The following is a 16795-nucleotide window of genomic DNA, read 5'->3' as shown; positions in this document are numbered from 1 at the left end:
AATCCATTATCTCTTGAAGTTAGTTATGACTCATGTCTGAAATGAAATGCAACCATTTGGACGTGAATCCTTGTGAAGACGTCTGCATTTTCATAACACAACTCGATGCCATTGTATAAACTCAATGAGTCACAAAGCCCCAGAAGATTTGTCAAATGTTGCTAAGAACATTTCTATCAGTTAGGCAGGCAACATGAAATTCTGTGGACGAATCTATCTTAATGGGAAGCTTCAAAGGTTTCATGAGGCAATGACTGAAATCGATCAGGTAGTCAGCCATTGTGTTTGGAAGCTGCCATTTGGTAAATCCGGTGCTTGTTTTTCTTTAATGATGAACTTTTTCTCCGGAATTCGACAGAATCGGCCTTAAACTTAAGCTATTATGTGAAAGATTTTGGTGAGGAGTTTGACAGTCAACAGAAAATAATCTGGATGAATGTATCAGAACAGGAAGCTTCAAAAGGTTTCATGAAGCAATGACTGAAATCGAACAGGTAGTCAGCCATTTTGTTTGAAAGCTGCCATTTTGGTAAATGAGGAGCTTGTTTTCCTTCAATTATAAACTTTTTCTCTGGAATTCTACAGAATAGGCCTTAAACCTAAGCTATTATGTAACACATTTCGGTGAGGAGTTTGCCAGTCAACAGGAAATTCTGTGGACGAGTCTATCATAAAAGGAAGCTTCAAAAGGTTTCATAAAGCATTGACTGCAATTGAACAGGTAGTCGGGCATTTTGTTTGGATGCTGCCATTTTGGTAAATCCGCAGCTTGTTTTTCTTTGATGATAAATTTCTTCTCTGGAATTCGACAGAATCGGCCTTAAACTTAAGCTATTATGTGAGACATTTTGGTGTGACTAAATTATGAATGAATTTATTCTCACTCATGAAACATGAGTTGAATCCATGATGAAGAAGAGTTAGGCTAATTTCGTCACTGTTTAGTTTTTATCTGGTTGAGTTAAGCCCTGCATTCAGTGTGATTACGTAAATCGATATTTTTATAAATGGCATCGGAGAACGATTAAAGCGGTGGGCGATACTTTAAAGGTGGAGTGGGTTTATTTTGCGGTGCTTGTCTCCCTCCTGCGTTCACATCACAACAGCGCTTCTTGTACAGGTTGAACAATTCTCTCATATGATCGTCTTATTAGTGACTTTAGTGTGTTTATTCTCGTATACGGGATTTACATGTTTTATGAATGCGGCAGTACACTCGTCCATTCCCCGGAACTGTGCCATATTTTAAAACTAGAACTTTCCTCCTTCAATGTACGTAACGTCACGGTGGCCGAGAGGTTAAGGCGTTGGACTCGAAATCCAATGGGGTTTCCCCGCACAGGTTCGAATCCTGTTCGTGACGTATGTTCTTTTGGGTGTCGTTTTTTCATATTACGTTCATATGACGTACGCTACTTGCTAATGAGACATGGTTGACATTATATCGCTCGAGACAAGCAAACGTTTAATTTTAACAACGATTAACTTGTGCTGACACCGTGTTCTGTGATGTGGTTGGTCTGCATCAGTCATTGGAGAAGAACCAACTATATCCGCTAGTTATTTAATTGTATGTTTATTTCTTGGTTTTAAAGACAAATTTGTGCTTTCGGTTTGTAATGCTGTGTTTGTTGTATAAAACATTTTGCAACTCTGGAACCAAAATGACAAGGGGTATGTCGACTGGACAGGAGTAGAAATGCATTTCGAACCCAACCCACCCCCCTCTGAATGAGGACAATGGAACATGCCAATGTTTATAAATGTCAGACAGCGCCGTGTGACGTACCACTTCACAAGACATAGTTGAAGCAGCATGGCTGACTGTGGCCACAAAAAAAACTTGCTTAGCTGTCCAGTTGCGTATTTAGTACACATTTGTCGAGATATGAAAATTTAGCGCGGCAATTTAGTAGAATTATTGCCAACTTATACTAGCTGGCTATTTATTCATAGACACACACATCGGTCAGAAACAAAACTGCGCGTTTGCTTAGTCCCAGAAAAAGGCAACACAAAGGAAATGCGGTCGGTTAGTATTGTGTAAATGATACAACTTTCTTTTTTTGAAAGCGAGACTTAAAAACTCACTTAAGCTCTTAAATTGTTAACATTTTTGACTGAGGTTTTGGGATTTCCCAGCCAGGCAGTTCCATTTTTAATATAGTACGGCCATCGGGTTGCTAAAAATTGTAACTAACTCTTTAATCGTTTTACATTAACCCCGGTGATATTCGCCTAAACTACATCTACCAACGACGTTTACCATGAAAAGAAACCCGACTCGTAAAATGAAAGTAAGTAGCTAACAACGAGCTAACTGCCGTTACAAGCCAACAGGGGCTAGTTACCCGTAGCAGCAGATCGATCGTCGTTTTAATTTCGAAAGCGCTTTTCTTTTTTCGTTTCGCCCTTGTGACCAACGTCTGGGATTTGAACATAAAATCGGTAATTGTGTGACGAAATCGGGTTCTGTGAGTGCTTCGGCGTCCCCCCATGCTAATATGCTAGCGGGGCTACTGCTAACGTAGCCGGTCTCGCCTGTGGCGCTTATTTTCTTGCTTGTTGTGCGGCATCGACACGGACAATGGCGGCGCCTTCGACCGAGGCGGTGTTCTTGATTAAAGACGTCAAACCCGGCTCGAAAAACCTCAATATTGTATTCATCGTTTTGGAAATAGGTAAGTGTGAAAAGTGTTAGCCCGCACGTTGGCTCTTCCATGTCCTTTGCTCGGATGGATCGCTTGCACTCTTAAAGGGACACGCGCACTCTTTTATATCAAGTGTTGAATTCGGACCACGTAAATACGCGCAGAACTGATCGTGCACCTTTCATACACTCGGGATTTTATTACGCTAAACAAATATTTGTTTGATAAACACTTCAGTACAGCAGTCAAATAAAAAAACAAAAGTGCTAATTGGATGATAACGTATTCTTTCCAAACTAGGAACTGCGTGATATTTACAACATGGTAATGACTCAAAATGACAGTAAATATCAGTATGCAAAATATTCCCATAAACGAATCAGAAAGCGATACTTGCGGCGGTGTGCTCTTTTGTCATGAAGTGCCACTATGCTCCAGCGCTGGCTTTTTATTGTTTCTTGTCACCTCGTCATGCATTTAAAGTACATAGTGACCCAAAAAGATGTGTACCCATTAACATTTCAATTGTGGTTTTGATTAAAAAGCTATTTATTTCAAATTACAACCACACCTTAATCGGTTCATGGAAGACCATTCTTCAGAGTTTCAGCTATTTCTGTCAATTTTTAGTCAATTTATGTATGGCTTTCCCAAGATGTGTTCCAAATGTCCACTATTTTGTTGCAAGCAAACCTGTACTTGTCTGACAACGTTGTCAATCACGTTGACACACTCCTCTTTCGGGATAAAACATTGCTGCAGTGTGTCAAAGTGATTGACAACGTTGTCAGACAAGTACAGGTTTGCTTGCAACAAAATAGTGGACATTTGGAACACATCTTGGGAAAGCCATAAATTGACAAAACATTGACAAATAGCAAAAACTCTGCCGAATGGTCTTCAATAAACTGAATAAGGCGTGGTTGTAATTTGAAATAAATAGCTTTTTAATCAAAGGCAATATTGAAATTTTCATGGGTATGCATCTTTTTGGCTCACCCATGTTGACCACAAAGTGGAAAATGTCAATCAATGCCATATTCTTATTCCACTGTGCCTTTCATAAATAACAGCAGGAAAAACCCTCCCTCTACCCCCCTTTGAATGATTTTGTTGAACCAGGACGAGTGACCAAGACCAAAGACGGTCATGAAGTGCGATCTTGCAAAGTGGCCGACAAGAGCGGCAGCATCGCCATCTCCGTTTGGGACGAGCTGGGTAGTCTTATCCAGCCTGGCGATATTATCAAACTCACCAGAGGGTAAAAATTAAGAAAACGGCGGCCCGCCAAATGTTCTCCTGTGGAATTCCAACGTGTGCCTTGTGTCTTCTTAGATATGCGTCCATATGGAAAGGCTGCCTGACACTTTACACTGGAAGAGGCGGCGATCTGCAGAAGATCGGAGAGTGAGTTGAACGGCTTTTCCGACTTTTGAAGTTTACATTTCAAGAGCGTTTTCGTGTCCCTTTTTTCCAGATTTTGCATGGTCTATTCAGAAGTGCCCAATTTCAGCGAGGCCAATCCGGAGCTACTCGCTCAAACGAACCAGCAAAACAAGTCGGTGAGTGATGGCGAGTGAACGCGGCAGCGTTGACCTTTAATTTGACGTGTCAATAAACCTAACTCGCTTTTTAATAATAATCATGATAATACATTTGATTTATAAGCGCATTTCAAAACTCTCAAGGTCACTTTACAGTCACAGGATCAGTTTTTCTGTGGGTGAGCACCGGCAGCCGCACGCGCCAGCGTTCACTCAACCCGGAAGTAATTCAAATAGATAGAAAGCTAACTAGCTAGCTAATAGATACAATAATAATACATTTCATTTATAAGCACCTTTGAAAACTCTCAAGGTCACAGTTGCAGGTTAAAGTTGCTAATAAATAGCTACCTAGCCAGCTAGATAGTTAGATAATAATAATAATAATAATAATAATAATAATAATAAATTTCATTTGTAAGCGCCTTTCAAATCTCTCAAGGTCACTTTACAGTCACAGGATGAGTTTTTCTGTGGGTGAGCAGCGGCAGCCGCACACGCCAGCGTTCACTCAACACGGAAGTAACTCAAATAGATAGAAAACTAGCTAGCTAGCCAATAGATAGCCAATAGTTATTTAGCTAGGTAGCCAGCCAGCTAGATACCTATCTAGCTAATGGATAGCTTGCTAGATAGGCCAGGGAGCTAGATAGCAAATACGTAGCTAGTTAGCTATAATAGATAGCTAGCTAGATAGCCGGCCAGGGCGCTAGATAGCAAATAGCTAGCTCACGAGCTAGCTAGATAGATCATAATACATTTGGTTTTGATCCATTTTTGGGGGCGTTGTTTTGTTGATAGTTGATACAAAAAAATCACTTGTCGTTTTCATTTTGTAGATAACTAAACAGTGGCTAGCCAGGTAGCTAGCCAGCCAGCAAATAGCTAATAGGTAACAAATAGATAGCTTGATAGCTAGCAGGCTAGACTGTCATAAGTCTTCTCTCATTTGAAATTCTGTCCAATGGAAATTCCTTAATCCGGAAAAACATCTTATGTATTTTTTTAACACCTAAATGATCGCAAAGATCGATTCCGTACAACGTAAATTCCGATATGCGGAACACGGAATTACAATCTATGCAAAATTGTTTAAAATCATTCTCGATATACGGGGAAAAAAAGTTGTCCGTTCCGCCATTGTTCCTGCACGTGACGTAGTTGCGGTTTTGACCAACAGGGAAAGCCTGACCAGAATCAGAGAGGAAACTCTCCTCCCGATCAAAATTCAGGGACGTCGTCTGCACCAGGTAAACAGAAAAGTAGCAGCCAAAAAAATATATAGATATAGAGATATAGAGATATAGATAGCTCTATATATATATATATATATATATATATATATATATATATATATATATATATATATAGATAGATAGATAGATAGATAGATAGATAGATAGATAGATAGATAGATAGATAGATAGATAGATAGATAGATAGATAGAGAGAGATAGATATAACAACCCCTCCATTCACCACACAGGAAACGGCTCCACGTCGTCGTTTTCCAACAATGGCGGCATCAACAGCGGCGGCCCCGCGCCGGGCGGCGCCCGCGACTCAGCATTCGGGCGACCCAACGGACGCTCGCCCGGAAACGGAGCGGCTACATCTTCCGCGGCCGGACCCCCGTCCGCCGCGGCCAAGTCATCGGTTAGCATTAGCAACGGTAGGGACCCGCGACGTATCAAAAGATGAACTGTGAAGTGGCTCGGGGAGGGGCTGGGGGGGCGACTCTTTACATCGTCCCTCCTTTTCACTTTCAGTTGACATTGACTGCCGTGTGTAGAGTAGCCGCGTCGTGAATCGCTTGCGAGTCTGCAGTAGCACTGTTTGGAAGTCCTTCGGTCTACTCGAAGCCCCCCCCACTTACTCCCCCTCCCTCCGAGTGAGGAACTCACTACATGTTAACATCAATGCCCCATCCATGTCCAATTCAGGCAACTCATGCACCCAACATCTCTGATTGACCGACCACATAACTCAACATCTGTATTGACAAGGGCGGGGCAGTCATAGAGCCCTTTTTTTTTAATCTCCACTTCACTTACCACAATCGGGGCAATATTGAAAATGGGGACCATTCCAGGCTGGACAAGAAGTTCACCAAATAAAATTTGCAACTGTTGTCGAACAAGACGTGTGTTGTTTTTTTTTAAGTGTTTATTTTATCAGTATTTTGTCAGTACACTTCTGACAAGGGCTGAGGGGGTATTTGCTTCCCGTTGAAGGCCGCAGGGATGAGAATTTTACGCCGATCAGCGTATTTCCAACTTTTTCAGACCAAACTGACCAGACAATAATAATACATTTCATTTATCAGCGCCTTTCTAAACTCTCAAGGTCACTTTACAGTCACAGGATCAGTTTTTCTGTGGGTGAGCAGCGGCAGCCACACGCGCCAGCATTCACTCAACCGGGAATAACTCAAATAGATCAAGTTAGTTAGCTAGCTAGCTAATAGATAACTAATAGCTAGTTAGATAGCTAGCTTGGTAGCCAGCAACAGTGACCCCGTTCAATCGGGAATAGCTCAAATAGATCAAGTTAGCTAGCTAATAGATGACTAATAGACAGCTTGCTAGCTAGTTAGACACCTATATTGTAATACACTAAATTGTGTACACACCCACATCGGCGCAAACAGCCGGAAAAAAATACAAAATAAAATAACATACTGCAGTGATTATGATAAAACTAAATATGTATTCTCCTTTTTTCGCTGTTCATATCCTGTTTCGTCTTGTGTTGACGGGAAGCACAATTTTGATTGGATTGATTGGATGATACTGACGCCAGTTGGTGGAAAGCGCCATTTTGATTGGATTATCTTGATTTGGTGTCGAAACAGGTAAACGCCCCCTTTTGAATAAGCGGACAAGTAAAACAAATCAAGTTGAATAGACCGAAGGATTCGCCTTTGTGGAGAGAACAGGTTCTAATGTGATAGATTCTAATTTTCAATGAAACAATACCATCGATGAAATAGTCGAATGTCAGTGGTACTATGACAAGCCCCATGCTAACGTTAGCATCGATATAGTGCTGTGACAGGCAGCAGAAAGCAAGCATGCAAGCTAATGAGCAGTGTGCAGTTTAGCTAGCAGTAACATTGTGTATGTACCCAGCAAGTTAACTTTAATTCTGATAGTTTGGCTGGATTTTTCCCAATCATGGGGAAAACCATTCATATTAATGGCAAGCATTATCACAGTTATTTTAAACAATACTTCTGACATTTTGTTATATATATATATATATATATATATATATATATATATATATATATATATATATATATATATATATATATATACAGTGAGACCTCAACTTACAAACACCTTATCTTACAAACTTTTCGTCTTACAAACGTCAAATTTATGATAATTAAACCTTATAATAAGCACTATTTTCATAATACACACCCACCACGGCTGGCAGAGTGATCTTCGGCGGAAGCACACGACCGAACAGCACCAGAGATTAAGTTACCAACAGTCCTTATGGAAGGTGACTCTCCTTCCATAAGCCATCAACGACCATCAAAAAGGTAAATAAAACTTTATTTTACAGCACAGTTTATTCCTTTAATTACAGTCCTCATGTAATGCGCCGCTATTTCCAAACAGCAATTTCCTTTGACCGCCAACGCCACTCCATCAAGCCATAAATGACCATCACAAATGTAAATAAAGTGACTTTATGATACAATCTATTGTATTTCATTCATTACAATACAACAGCACATTTATTATACATAGAATAAGGTATGTTGTGTGTAGTTTTAAGGCTTATTTAGTTGAAAAGTATATTTTATGGAAACCTGGAAACGGATTATTCCCATTTTAATGGTTTCCTATGAGATTTTTTTTTTTTTTTAGATACACTTCGCCTTCCACACTCTGTCGGGGAACCAATTAAGTTCGTAAGTTAAGGTCTCACTGTATATATGTGTGTGTGTGTGTGTGTGTGTGTGTGTGTGTGTGTGTGTGTGTGTGTGTGTCATCCCTGAGGCCCACATTTCACTGTGTACTGCTTGTACCGGTGTACTTTTAAGCAACTTGTTACCTCAATGTTGCGACATACTCATTTCTTGCAACAACCACTGAACATTTTGAGCATTTCTTCTCCCACATTGTGACTCACTTTTTATTTCTATGACAATTTTATGCGTCCCACAGCTGTGCGACATTCTCTCGCCGATATAGTGGACAACAATCATCCACCCTCCGCCTCAATGTTGACGTCACAAAAAGCACATTTACCTTTCAACACGCACTTTGCTGGCCATAGTTTCATTTTTATGTATTTATTTTTTGTTGTATAATTTTTTACTTGTATTATGTATTTTTTGTATGCAATTGCTTATTTTTTATTTTTATGATTTAGATTTTGAACATAATTGTTCATTTTTTGTATATATTTATTTGTTAGGTTTTGTTTAATCATGGTTTAATATTTATTTATTGTTGTTTAATTTTTATTGGTATGTATTTTATGTATAAAATTGCTTATTTGTTTTCATGTGGATTTTTTTAATTGTAATTGTTTATTTGTTCTTTTGTGTATGTACCTGTATTTATATATTTGTATTGATTGTTTTGTATATATTATTGTTAATTTTGTATTTATTATTGCTTAATCAATTTTTATTGTTTGTTTTTCATTTATTTTTTAATATATTTTTTTATTTGTTTATTGGTTATTACTTAATTTCTTTGTTATTTATTACGTTTATGTAATTATTTACTTGTTCTTTTTTGTATGTACCTGTATTTATTTATTTGTTTGTATTGATTATTTTGTATACATTATTTTTTATGTATTTAATTTGTAATCTATTTTTTTTCCTTTATTTATTTTTTATTGCTTAATTAATTTTTTATTGTTTATTTTTCAAGTATTTATTTTTTATTGTTGAATTTAATGTTTTATCTGTTTATTTTTTATTGCTTATTTTTTGTTTTTTTATGTTTATTTATTTATGTATTTGTTAGTTTTATTATTTTGCTGTCGGCAGAGCCTGGTCAATGATATAACCGGAGGATGTCAACAGAAAGGCAAAAAGAGGCACCCAAAAAAAGCTCGTGCAATCCCCCTCGATTTTAATTTGTTAAAATATATCCAACCTGTCTTTTTATAAATCATCAAACGTTTTGTAAAATCGTCTTTTCTCTTCTACATCCACAAACGGCGTGATGATGTGCATCTTATGACAAAACATCTGGCCCGAATGTCTAAAGGGAAGTGTTTTTTGGAGCCTTTTTCTTCTTCTTTTAGGATGAAGAAAAGCGCAAGCAAGCACCTGATTGAGTAAAATCACCAAAACCATTCAGCCGAGCACAAAGCAGCCAAACTTGAGGACCAGCAACAAATATGAGTAAGTCGCACTTTCTTCAAACTTGACACTGGTGTGACTTGTATGACAAAATGGCGCGACGCTACTTTGATTGGCACGTGTAGTCTTGATTTTTTTTTAATACGCAAATGGTTACAAAAAAAAAACTGTGAGGAAACAGGAAAATGCGTGATGGCAGGCGTGTCAACAAAAGCCAATATCTTGTGACACACTTGAGCGCATCGCCTGCCGCACGGGAGCCGCCAGAATGACCGGCAAGTACTCAAAACCTTCAAACAGTGAATTTATGAAAATGAATGTGACGTTTTTGCTATCCGTTACTGCCTTCCGTTGAAAATGGTAAACGATTACGCAATTTAATTCCGAGGAATTAGCCAGCTAGCTGAATAGAAAGAGCTAGCTAGCTCACTAGGTACCTAACTCACTGTTCAATGCGATGGTTTTGAGATCACATCTGGCGACCACCAAGAAGCCTTGAATCTCCAAAACGATTGACCTATTCAGAATGATCAGCATGACCCTAAGTGTCAAAGTGATTGGTCGCCTATTGAGAGGCAACCAGTCCAGGCTTGACGTCCCGCTTTTGCTGGAAACCAAGCCTGTAAATTGATAGAAAGAGAGCGAGCTAGCTTGCTAGGTACCTAGCTCACTGTTCAATGCAAGGGTTTTGATCTCGCATCTGGCGACCACCGAGAAGCCTTGAATCTCCAAAACGATTGATCTATTCAGAATGATAAGGATGACCCTAAGTGTCGAAGTGATTGGTCGCCTATTGAGTGGCAACCAGTCCAGGTTTGACGTCCCCGCTTTTGCCGGAAAACCAAGCCTGGAAACGGATATAAAGAGTGCTAGCTAGCTTGCTAGGTACCTAACTCACTGTTCAATGCGATGGTTTTGAGATCACATCTGGCGACCACCAAGAAGCCTTGAATCTCCAAAACGATTGACCTATTCAGAATGATCAGCATGACCCTAAGTGTCAAAGTGATTGGTCGCCTATTGAGAGGCAACCAGTCCAGGCTTGACGTCCCCGCTTTTGCTGGAAACCAAGCCTGTAAATTGATAGAAAGAGAGCGAGCTAGCTTGCTAGGTACCTAGCTCACTGTTCAATGCAAGGGTTTTGATCTCGCATCTGGCGACCACCGAGAAGCCTTGAATCTCCAAAACGATTGATCTATTCAGAATGATAAGGATGACCCTAAGTGTCGAAGTGATTGGTCGCCTATTGAGTGGCAACCAGTCCAGGTTTGACGTCCCCGCTTTTGCCGGAAAACCAAGCCTGGAAACGGATATAAAGAGTGCTAGCTAGCTTGCTAGGTACCTAGCTCATTGTTCAATGCGGAGGTTTTGGGATCTCATCTGGCGACCACTGAGAAGCCTTGAATCTCCAAAACGATTGACCTATTCACAATGATAAGGATGACCCTAAGTGTCAAAGTGATTGGTCGCCTATTGAGTGGCAACCAGTCCAGGTTTGACGTCCCCGCTTTTGCCAGAAACCAAGCCTGGAAACGGATAGAAAGAGAGCGAGCAAGCTTGCTAGGTACGTAGCAAGCTTGCTCGCTCTCTTTCTATCTGGATTCTGGCCAGAAACCAAATCTTGGTTTCTGCCAGAAACTAAGCCTGGAAACGGATAGAAAGAGAGCTAGCAAGCTTGCTAGGTACCTAGCTCACTGTTCAATGCGGGGGTTTTGGGATCGCAACTGGCGACCACCGAGAAGCCTTGAATCTCCAAAACGATTGACCTAATTAGAATGATAAGGATGACCCTCAGTGTCAGTGATTGGTCGCTTATTGCGTGGGAAGCAGTCCAGGCTTGACGTCCCTGCTTTTGCCGGAAACCAAGCCTGGAAACGGTACTTGGTTCTCGATCGGTTTCCGGACCGGAAGTGGGTCACGCGCTCGATCCTTCCGGAGAGATGACCCGGACATTGCGTTTGACTTGTCGCCCAACCCCTCCAGATCTCAGCTCGGCCTCCTACACCATCGACTTCGGCTCAGCGTACGACGAATTCAACTTCACTTACAACGACAGCGACTTCATCCTGGACCCCGAGACGCAACCCTGCAGCCCGTTCACCATCCCGGAGGCCGCTGGCGTTTTCATCACCGTCTTCTACGCTGTCGTTTTCCTTTTGGCCATTCCCGGGAATCTGGTGGTGGGCCTCGTGATCGGAGTGAGCAAGCAGGCTCTCCCGCCTTCGGACTTGTACCTCCTGCACCTGGCGGCGGCCGACGCCTTGCTGGCCGTCACGCTCCCGTTCTGGGCCACCTCGGTCCTCAGGGGTTGGGTGTTTGGAGACCAACTGTGCAAAGCCGTCACCATCATCCAAGAGCTCAGCTTCTACTCCAGCATCCTCTTCCTGACCTGCATTAGCGTGGACCGCTACATGGTCATCGTCCGAGCCATGGAGGCCCGTCGCTCCGACCGGCGGCGGCGGATCAGCTGGGGAATCTGTGCCGGTGTCTGGATCGTGGGAACCCTCCTGTCCTTGCCGGGATTCCTCTACTCGTCTTTCTCGTCCTCCGGTCAGCTGGTGTGCGCCGAGTACTACGACCCGCGCAGCGCCGACGAGTGGCGCCTGGCCACCAGGGTCCTCCGCCACTCCCTGGGTTTCCTGGTCCCGCTGGCCGTCATGCTGCCCTGCTACGGCGTCACCATTCAGCGCCTCCTTCGAGTCCGCGGTGGTTTCCAGAGGCAGCGGGCCATGCGGGTGATCGCCTTGGTGGTGGCGGCCTTCCTGCTGTGCTGGACGCCGTATCACGTCGCCGTGATGACCGACACCTTCTTCCGCACTAAGATCGTGAGCTACGGCTGCCCCGCCCGCCTGGCGGTGGATCGGGCCGTCCTGGCCACGCACAGCCTGGGCCTGCTGCACAGTTGCGTCAACCCGGTGCTCTACGCTTTCGTGGGGGAGAAGTTCAGGAGGAGGTTGCAGCAGTTCATGAGGAAGGTGGGCATCCTGGAGAAAGCCTCGGTGTCCAGGACCAGCAGGTCTTCGCTCTCGTCCGAGATCACGTCCGCGTTCATGTAAAATAACAAAACCTCAAGGGACGTTAGCCCAAATGAACAAACTTGTAAATATTCCACGATTTTTGTCCTTTCTTTTTCTTGGAATTAGAATGTATAATCCTCGACACATATTACATCTAAAGCGTACAACAAATTAATGAATAAATAGTTTTCAAATTCGAAAGTAAAAAAAAAAAATGTTTTTGTAGTTTACATGGGACAAGTTGAAATTTGGGTTCGGACTTTAGCAAGCTTCGTGGCACTTAATATGCTTGATTTGCGTTCACGGGCCAAATAATATAATGTGGCGGGCCAGATTTAGCCCCCTGGCCTTGACTTTGACACCTGTGACGTAAGGGAATTAGCCAGGTAGCTGAATAGAGATAGCTAACTCGCTATCTAGCTAGCTCGCGAGCTAGGTCAATTGCTAGCTAGGTAGCTCGTTAGATGAGCATGGAATTACCCAAGATTGATTTGCTTTCACAGGCTAAATAAAATAATATTTCATTTATAAGCGCCTTCCAAAACTCTCAAGGAAACGTTACAGTCACAGGTGAGTAGCCAGACACACCAGCGTTCACTCAACAAAGTCAAAGAAATGACAAGTTAAAGTGACCAAAGTGTTTTTTTTTATTGTAATGAGTACAAAGTCGTTATCATAAATATTAGCAATTATTACAACATCTTCCAAAGTTGCCATGATGTTCCGGGACAGATTTGGCCCCCGGGCCCTGACTTTGGCACCATTTTGTACACGTTCACGATCCAACAAGATCTTGACTACACAATTTAATTCCTTTCGTGGTCATAAAATTTGACTCACTCGTAAAAGAAATACCTTGTTAAATGGCGGCCCTTTGAACAAAAGCGTGGGATGATGCAAAAAAAAGTACAAAGTCCTTTCGTGAACGGGTTGTGTTACAAAACTAGGGAAACATTTTCTCACACGTGTCAACATGGTGACGAAACAGGAAGTTGGGCCATTTTTCTTTTTCATTTGTTTTCAACTCTGTGCTGGAATTCGGTCACTTTACATTTGAAATGTTGGTAATCGAACGGTATGATAAACGATTGTATATTGACTGGTCGAAAATTGAGAGATGGACTTTGTTTGAATTCAGTATTTTATTGTTCTTGTCTTGTCTCGTCTCGGGTCTTGTAGTAAGTCCTAAAGCATCCGAGTACCTCGTTTCCGTCCACGCGCCTCACTTCCTGTTTTCCTCCAACCAATCAGATGCTATCACATAAACACCTTAAAACAACGAAAACCGAATATAATTTAGATAATCTTAACATAAAAGAATATAGCGTTTGAGCATAAAAAATAACAACGAACAATTTCACAAAACTTATACATCCAAGGCGTTTTATTTCCCAGAGTATATAACAAATAAATATTAACTGAATCTTTATTTACAAGACAACTTTATTGAGATGGCGAATTCCCATTGATGCCACAGAGCGCATGACAGAACAGGTAACGTCAAATAACCAAAAAATACAATACAACACAACATGACGTAAAACAACAACTAATGTCATAGCAACTTCACAACTATTCCCGAATGTTTAAACGTATTTGGAACTTAGAATCGCTGCTCGTTATTGAAGCCGATATAAAAGTTCACTGAAAAAGCGAACAGATTTGTTTTATTGTCAATACGGGACGGCTACTCATTTACTTTCACACTTAGCTTAGCAGCTAACGTGTAAGACGTTATTCACGTTTTGACCACGATGTTTGTGATCTACTTATGAATAGAAACTTTAATTCTCTCGTTTTGAAACTTGAAATTAAACTCGTGACAAACTTAGCATGCGTGACTGAAAGGTTTATGTGATAAGACGGTGTAGTTGAATGCTAAAAATGACAAAAAATACCACGGAGATGCTAATGCGAATCATGTATGTTTTGATTTTAGAAGCAAAATGATATTGGAACACAAACGGTGGAGCAACACATGTATCAGAAAGTCTTTAATAGTCCCACAACCGGTAAATGTAGACAGCTCATAAGGAACCGCGACATATGTCTTTATTATGTGTCTGAAACTCATGACAAAAAGTTACTGGACACCAGGGCAGACAACTCTGAAAAGCTGCCTGCCCAGACATAACGTTGCCAGCCCCATTTTTCACAACTTGAAACACAATAAGACGACTAATTGCAAAAAAAAAAAAAAAAACATTGTTGCAAAGTATTAAGGATTGATAATCAGAATATTTAACAGGATAACACTTTAAAATTAAGTAATTGATGTACCTACCACAAATGCTCCCTTGCTTAATTTATCGTAAATATCTCTTCCTGATGCTTTTTCTCCAGTTGTCGTTTGTCCATACACTGTTCGGCATGTTGCACAATGCAATGTTTGCGTTGTGTCGTCCGCGACAAGCCACGTGAACTCCTCTTTCCACGATGTTTTTAATGTACGTTTACGCTTTGTAGCGTCATAAATTGTGTTATCTTATTTTGAATCTTTATTCTGGGGCTGAGGTTTTGGCTTTATTCCGAACCACTTATCCATTTTGCTTGTGTTCTCTGTGCGTCTACTTTGGAAAATGATGCGCAAAATGCACCCGGAAGCACGAAGTTATTCGATGCAGGTTTCTGATTGGCTGCAGAGTATGCAAATTGCCAAACTAAGCGAAATTCAGGAATTTCCAAACCGAACAAATATTTCGAAATTGGAATAAAGCAAACGTTTGACTTGAAAAAAAATCTTTAGTTTTTCGTTTGTTTTTTTCTTGAAGAAGTTGTCGGCCACCCGGTTGGAGGCGTCGTAAAGTTGCATGCCCCGGGCGTCCAGGCAATCGTTATTTCAGGCACTGCTTTAGTCTCTATCTAAAATGACCAAGATTACAGACATTTACTGAGTAATTTACAGAAGTTGATGTTAAAAAAGAACTCAAACATGATTATTATTTTTTTTTATATTTGAGGCCAAAGCAGGACAAAACAGATAATTTGAATATCCATACATTATACTGAAAAAAGACTGAAGTCCAGTATTAGTTGTCCACTTTCCCGGTTTGTTTTTCAAGTGGTCTGATAATTACGATAAGCCTTGAACAGTCACACATAGCGATATCATATCCTCTTAAAAGCGACGTACCCATGCGCCACCCTATGTTCTGCCATGTTTGGCTTGTCGCACCACCTCCCGTGTTCCAGTGACCTCGGGCTGGCTAAAAAATGACAAAGGGGGTGGGGCCCCTCGCTGGTGGCAGCTGCAATTGTCGGGCTTGCTGGGCCCGTGTTTGTGATTTCCCCTTCGAAACAGGCGGCAGCGGAGGTGGCGGTGGCGGGATGGGAGAGTACGCATGAAGTGGATTAGCTCATGGGAAAAAGGAGGTGGTACGAGGTGGTGGTTCATGGCGTGCACTGTGCAAGCCACGGGACAGTGGCTTGACACTCAGAAGCCAAAACCAAGTGGGACTTGGAGCCTATCAAAGGAACAAGCAGAGAAGAGTCAAACTCACTGGGAATGGTGACTGCGAGCTCGGTAGGAGGGCAAGAAGGGCCACAGTCGTCACTTTGAAGAGGCACGAGTCAAAGGCGTTGTTATTGCAACGTGATCCAAGGGTCTCACACTAAATATACCCCCGGTGTCAGAAAGTGGCACCTAGCTACTTCTCCCTGAATCACCAGGTAACCTTTTTGGGCTTTACTAGAGCACCAAGGGCATCCGAGAGACTTTAAGGATCTGGAAATTCCAAAAATGTGACATCAAATGTCTTCAAATTGTCCAATTTAACCGCCGTACAATTCCTCGATAAGAGTAAGAATGAAAAAATCAGAAGGGGACGCTTCCCCGATTGCCGCTGTACCACCCAAGCGCTCCAAAGTCAGCCCGGAGCGAACTCTCGCCGAGTCCCGAGGACCAGCCCTTCCCAACCCGACGCCGCCGGTTTTCATGCGCAAGATGCGGAACGCCGCCGTGGGGACGGGTTGTGACATTCGGCTCAAGGTGACGGTTTGCGGAGACCCCCAGCCTTCGCTGTACTGGTACCACAATGACGAGATCCTCAACATGGAAAACCAGGAGTACGGAGGACTGTGGATTCGGGATTGCAAGCCCGCCGACGCTGGACTCTACACCTGCATTGCTAATAACCACCTGGGGGAGGCGCGGAGCAGTGCTGTACTGGCGGTCCTGGATCTGGGTGAAGGTGAGCGACATGGGTAGTACTAATGCAACCGCCATGTCATCCTTATTGTCCC

At 42.0% G+C, this 16795-nt stretch overlaps 3 protein-coding genes and 1 non-coding gene across 9 annotated transcripts in view; all 4 read left to right on the top strand.

Annotated features, from left to right (window-relative positions):
• Positions 1 to 1281: 1281 nt before the first annotated feature.
• trnas-cga (transfer RNA serine (anticodon CGA)) lies at positions 1282 to 1363 on the top strand. The gene has a single exon. It is a non-coding gene; the product is annotated as a tRNA-Ser (tRNA).
• A 444-nt stretch (positions 1364 to 1807) lies between these two features.
• Positions 1808 to 8540, top strand: nabp1a (nucleic acid binding protein 1a). 3 transcript variants are annotated; one of them, XM_089003257.1, is made up of 7 exons: positions 1808 to 2681; positions 3774 to 3912; positions 3987 to 4058; positions 4129 to 4213; positions 5376 to 5445; positions 5682 to 5867; positions 8380 to 8540. In XM_089003257.1, exons 1-7 carry the CDS (start codon positions 2588 to 2590, stop codon positions 8523 to 8525), a joined length of 792 nt encoding a protein of 263 aa, XP_088859383.1. In that variant the 5' UTR covers positions 1808 to 2587; the 3' UTR covers positions 8526 to 8540. The 3 variants fall into 3 exon arrangements, with proteins under 3 accessions (XP_088859383.1, XP_088859385.1, XP_088859384.1); XM_089003259.1 differs by lacking the exon at positions 8380 to 8540 and adding an exon at positions 5965 to 6340; XM_089003258.1 differs by lacking the exon at positions 8380 to 8540 and having other exon boundaries at positions 5682 to 6337.
• Positions 8541 to 9466: 926 nt separating this feature from the next.
• cxcr1 (C-X-C motif chemokine receptor 1) lies at positions 9467 to 13779 on the top strand. Its single transcript, XM_089002434.1, has 2 exons — positions 9467 to 9578; positions 11520 to 13779. The coding sequence occupies exons 1-2, from the start codon at positions 9575 to 9577 to the stop codon at positions 12590 to 12592; spliced, it is 1077 nt and encodes a 358-aa protein (XP_088858560.1). The 5' UTR covers positions 9467 to 9574; the 3' UTR covers positions 12593 to 13779.
• A 1977-nt stretch (positions 13780 to 15756) lies between these two features.
• Positions 15757 to 16795, top strand: part of spegb (striated muscle enriched protein kinase b) — a 39505-nt gene continuing 38466 nt past the window's right edge. For 2 of the 4 annotated variants that reach the window (XM_089002296.1, XM_089002295.1), the window contains exon 1: positions 15759 to 16743. In XM_089002296.1, coding sequence (XP_088858422.1) covers positions 16359 to 16743 — 385 coding nt within the window. In that variant the 5' untranslated portion in view covers positions 15759 to 16358. Of the gene's footprint in view, positions 16744 to 16795 lie in introns of all 4 variants that reach the window. The other 2 variants (XM_089002297.1, XM_089002298.1) reach the window with 2 other exon arrangements.

Source organism: Hippocampus bargibanti, linkage group LG08, assembly GCF_051943395.1.
Source record: "Hippocampus bargibanti isolate YZ-2025 linkage group LG08, ASM5194339v1, whole genome shotgun sequence".
Classification (NCBI taxonomy): domain Eukaryota; kingdom Metazoa; phylum Chordata; class Actinopteri; order Syngnathiformes; family Syngnathidae; genus Hippocampus; species Hippocampus bargibanti.
Note: the sequence above shows the minus strand (reverse complement) of the source record. Positions and strands in the feature narration are given on the sequence as shown.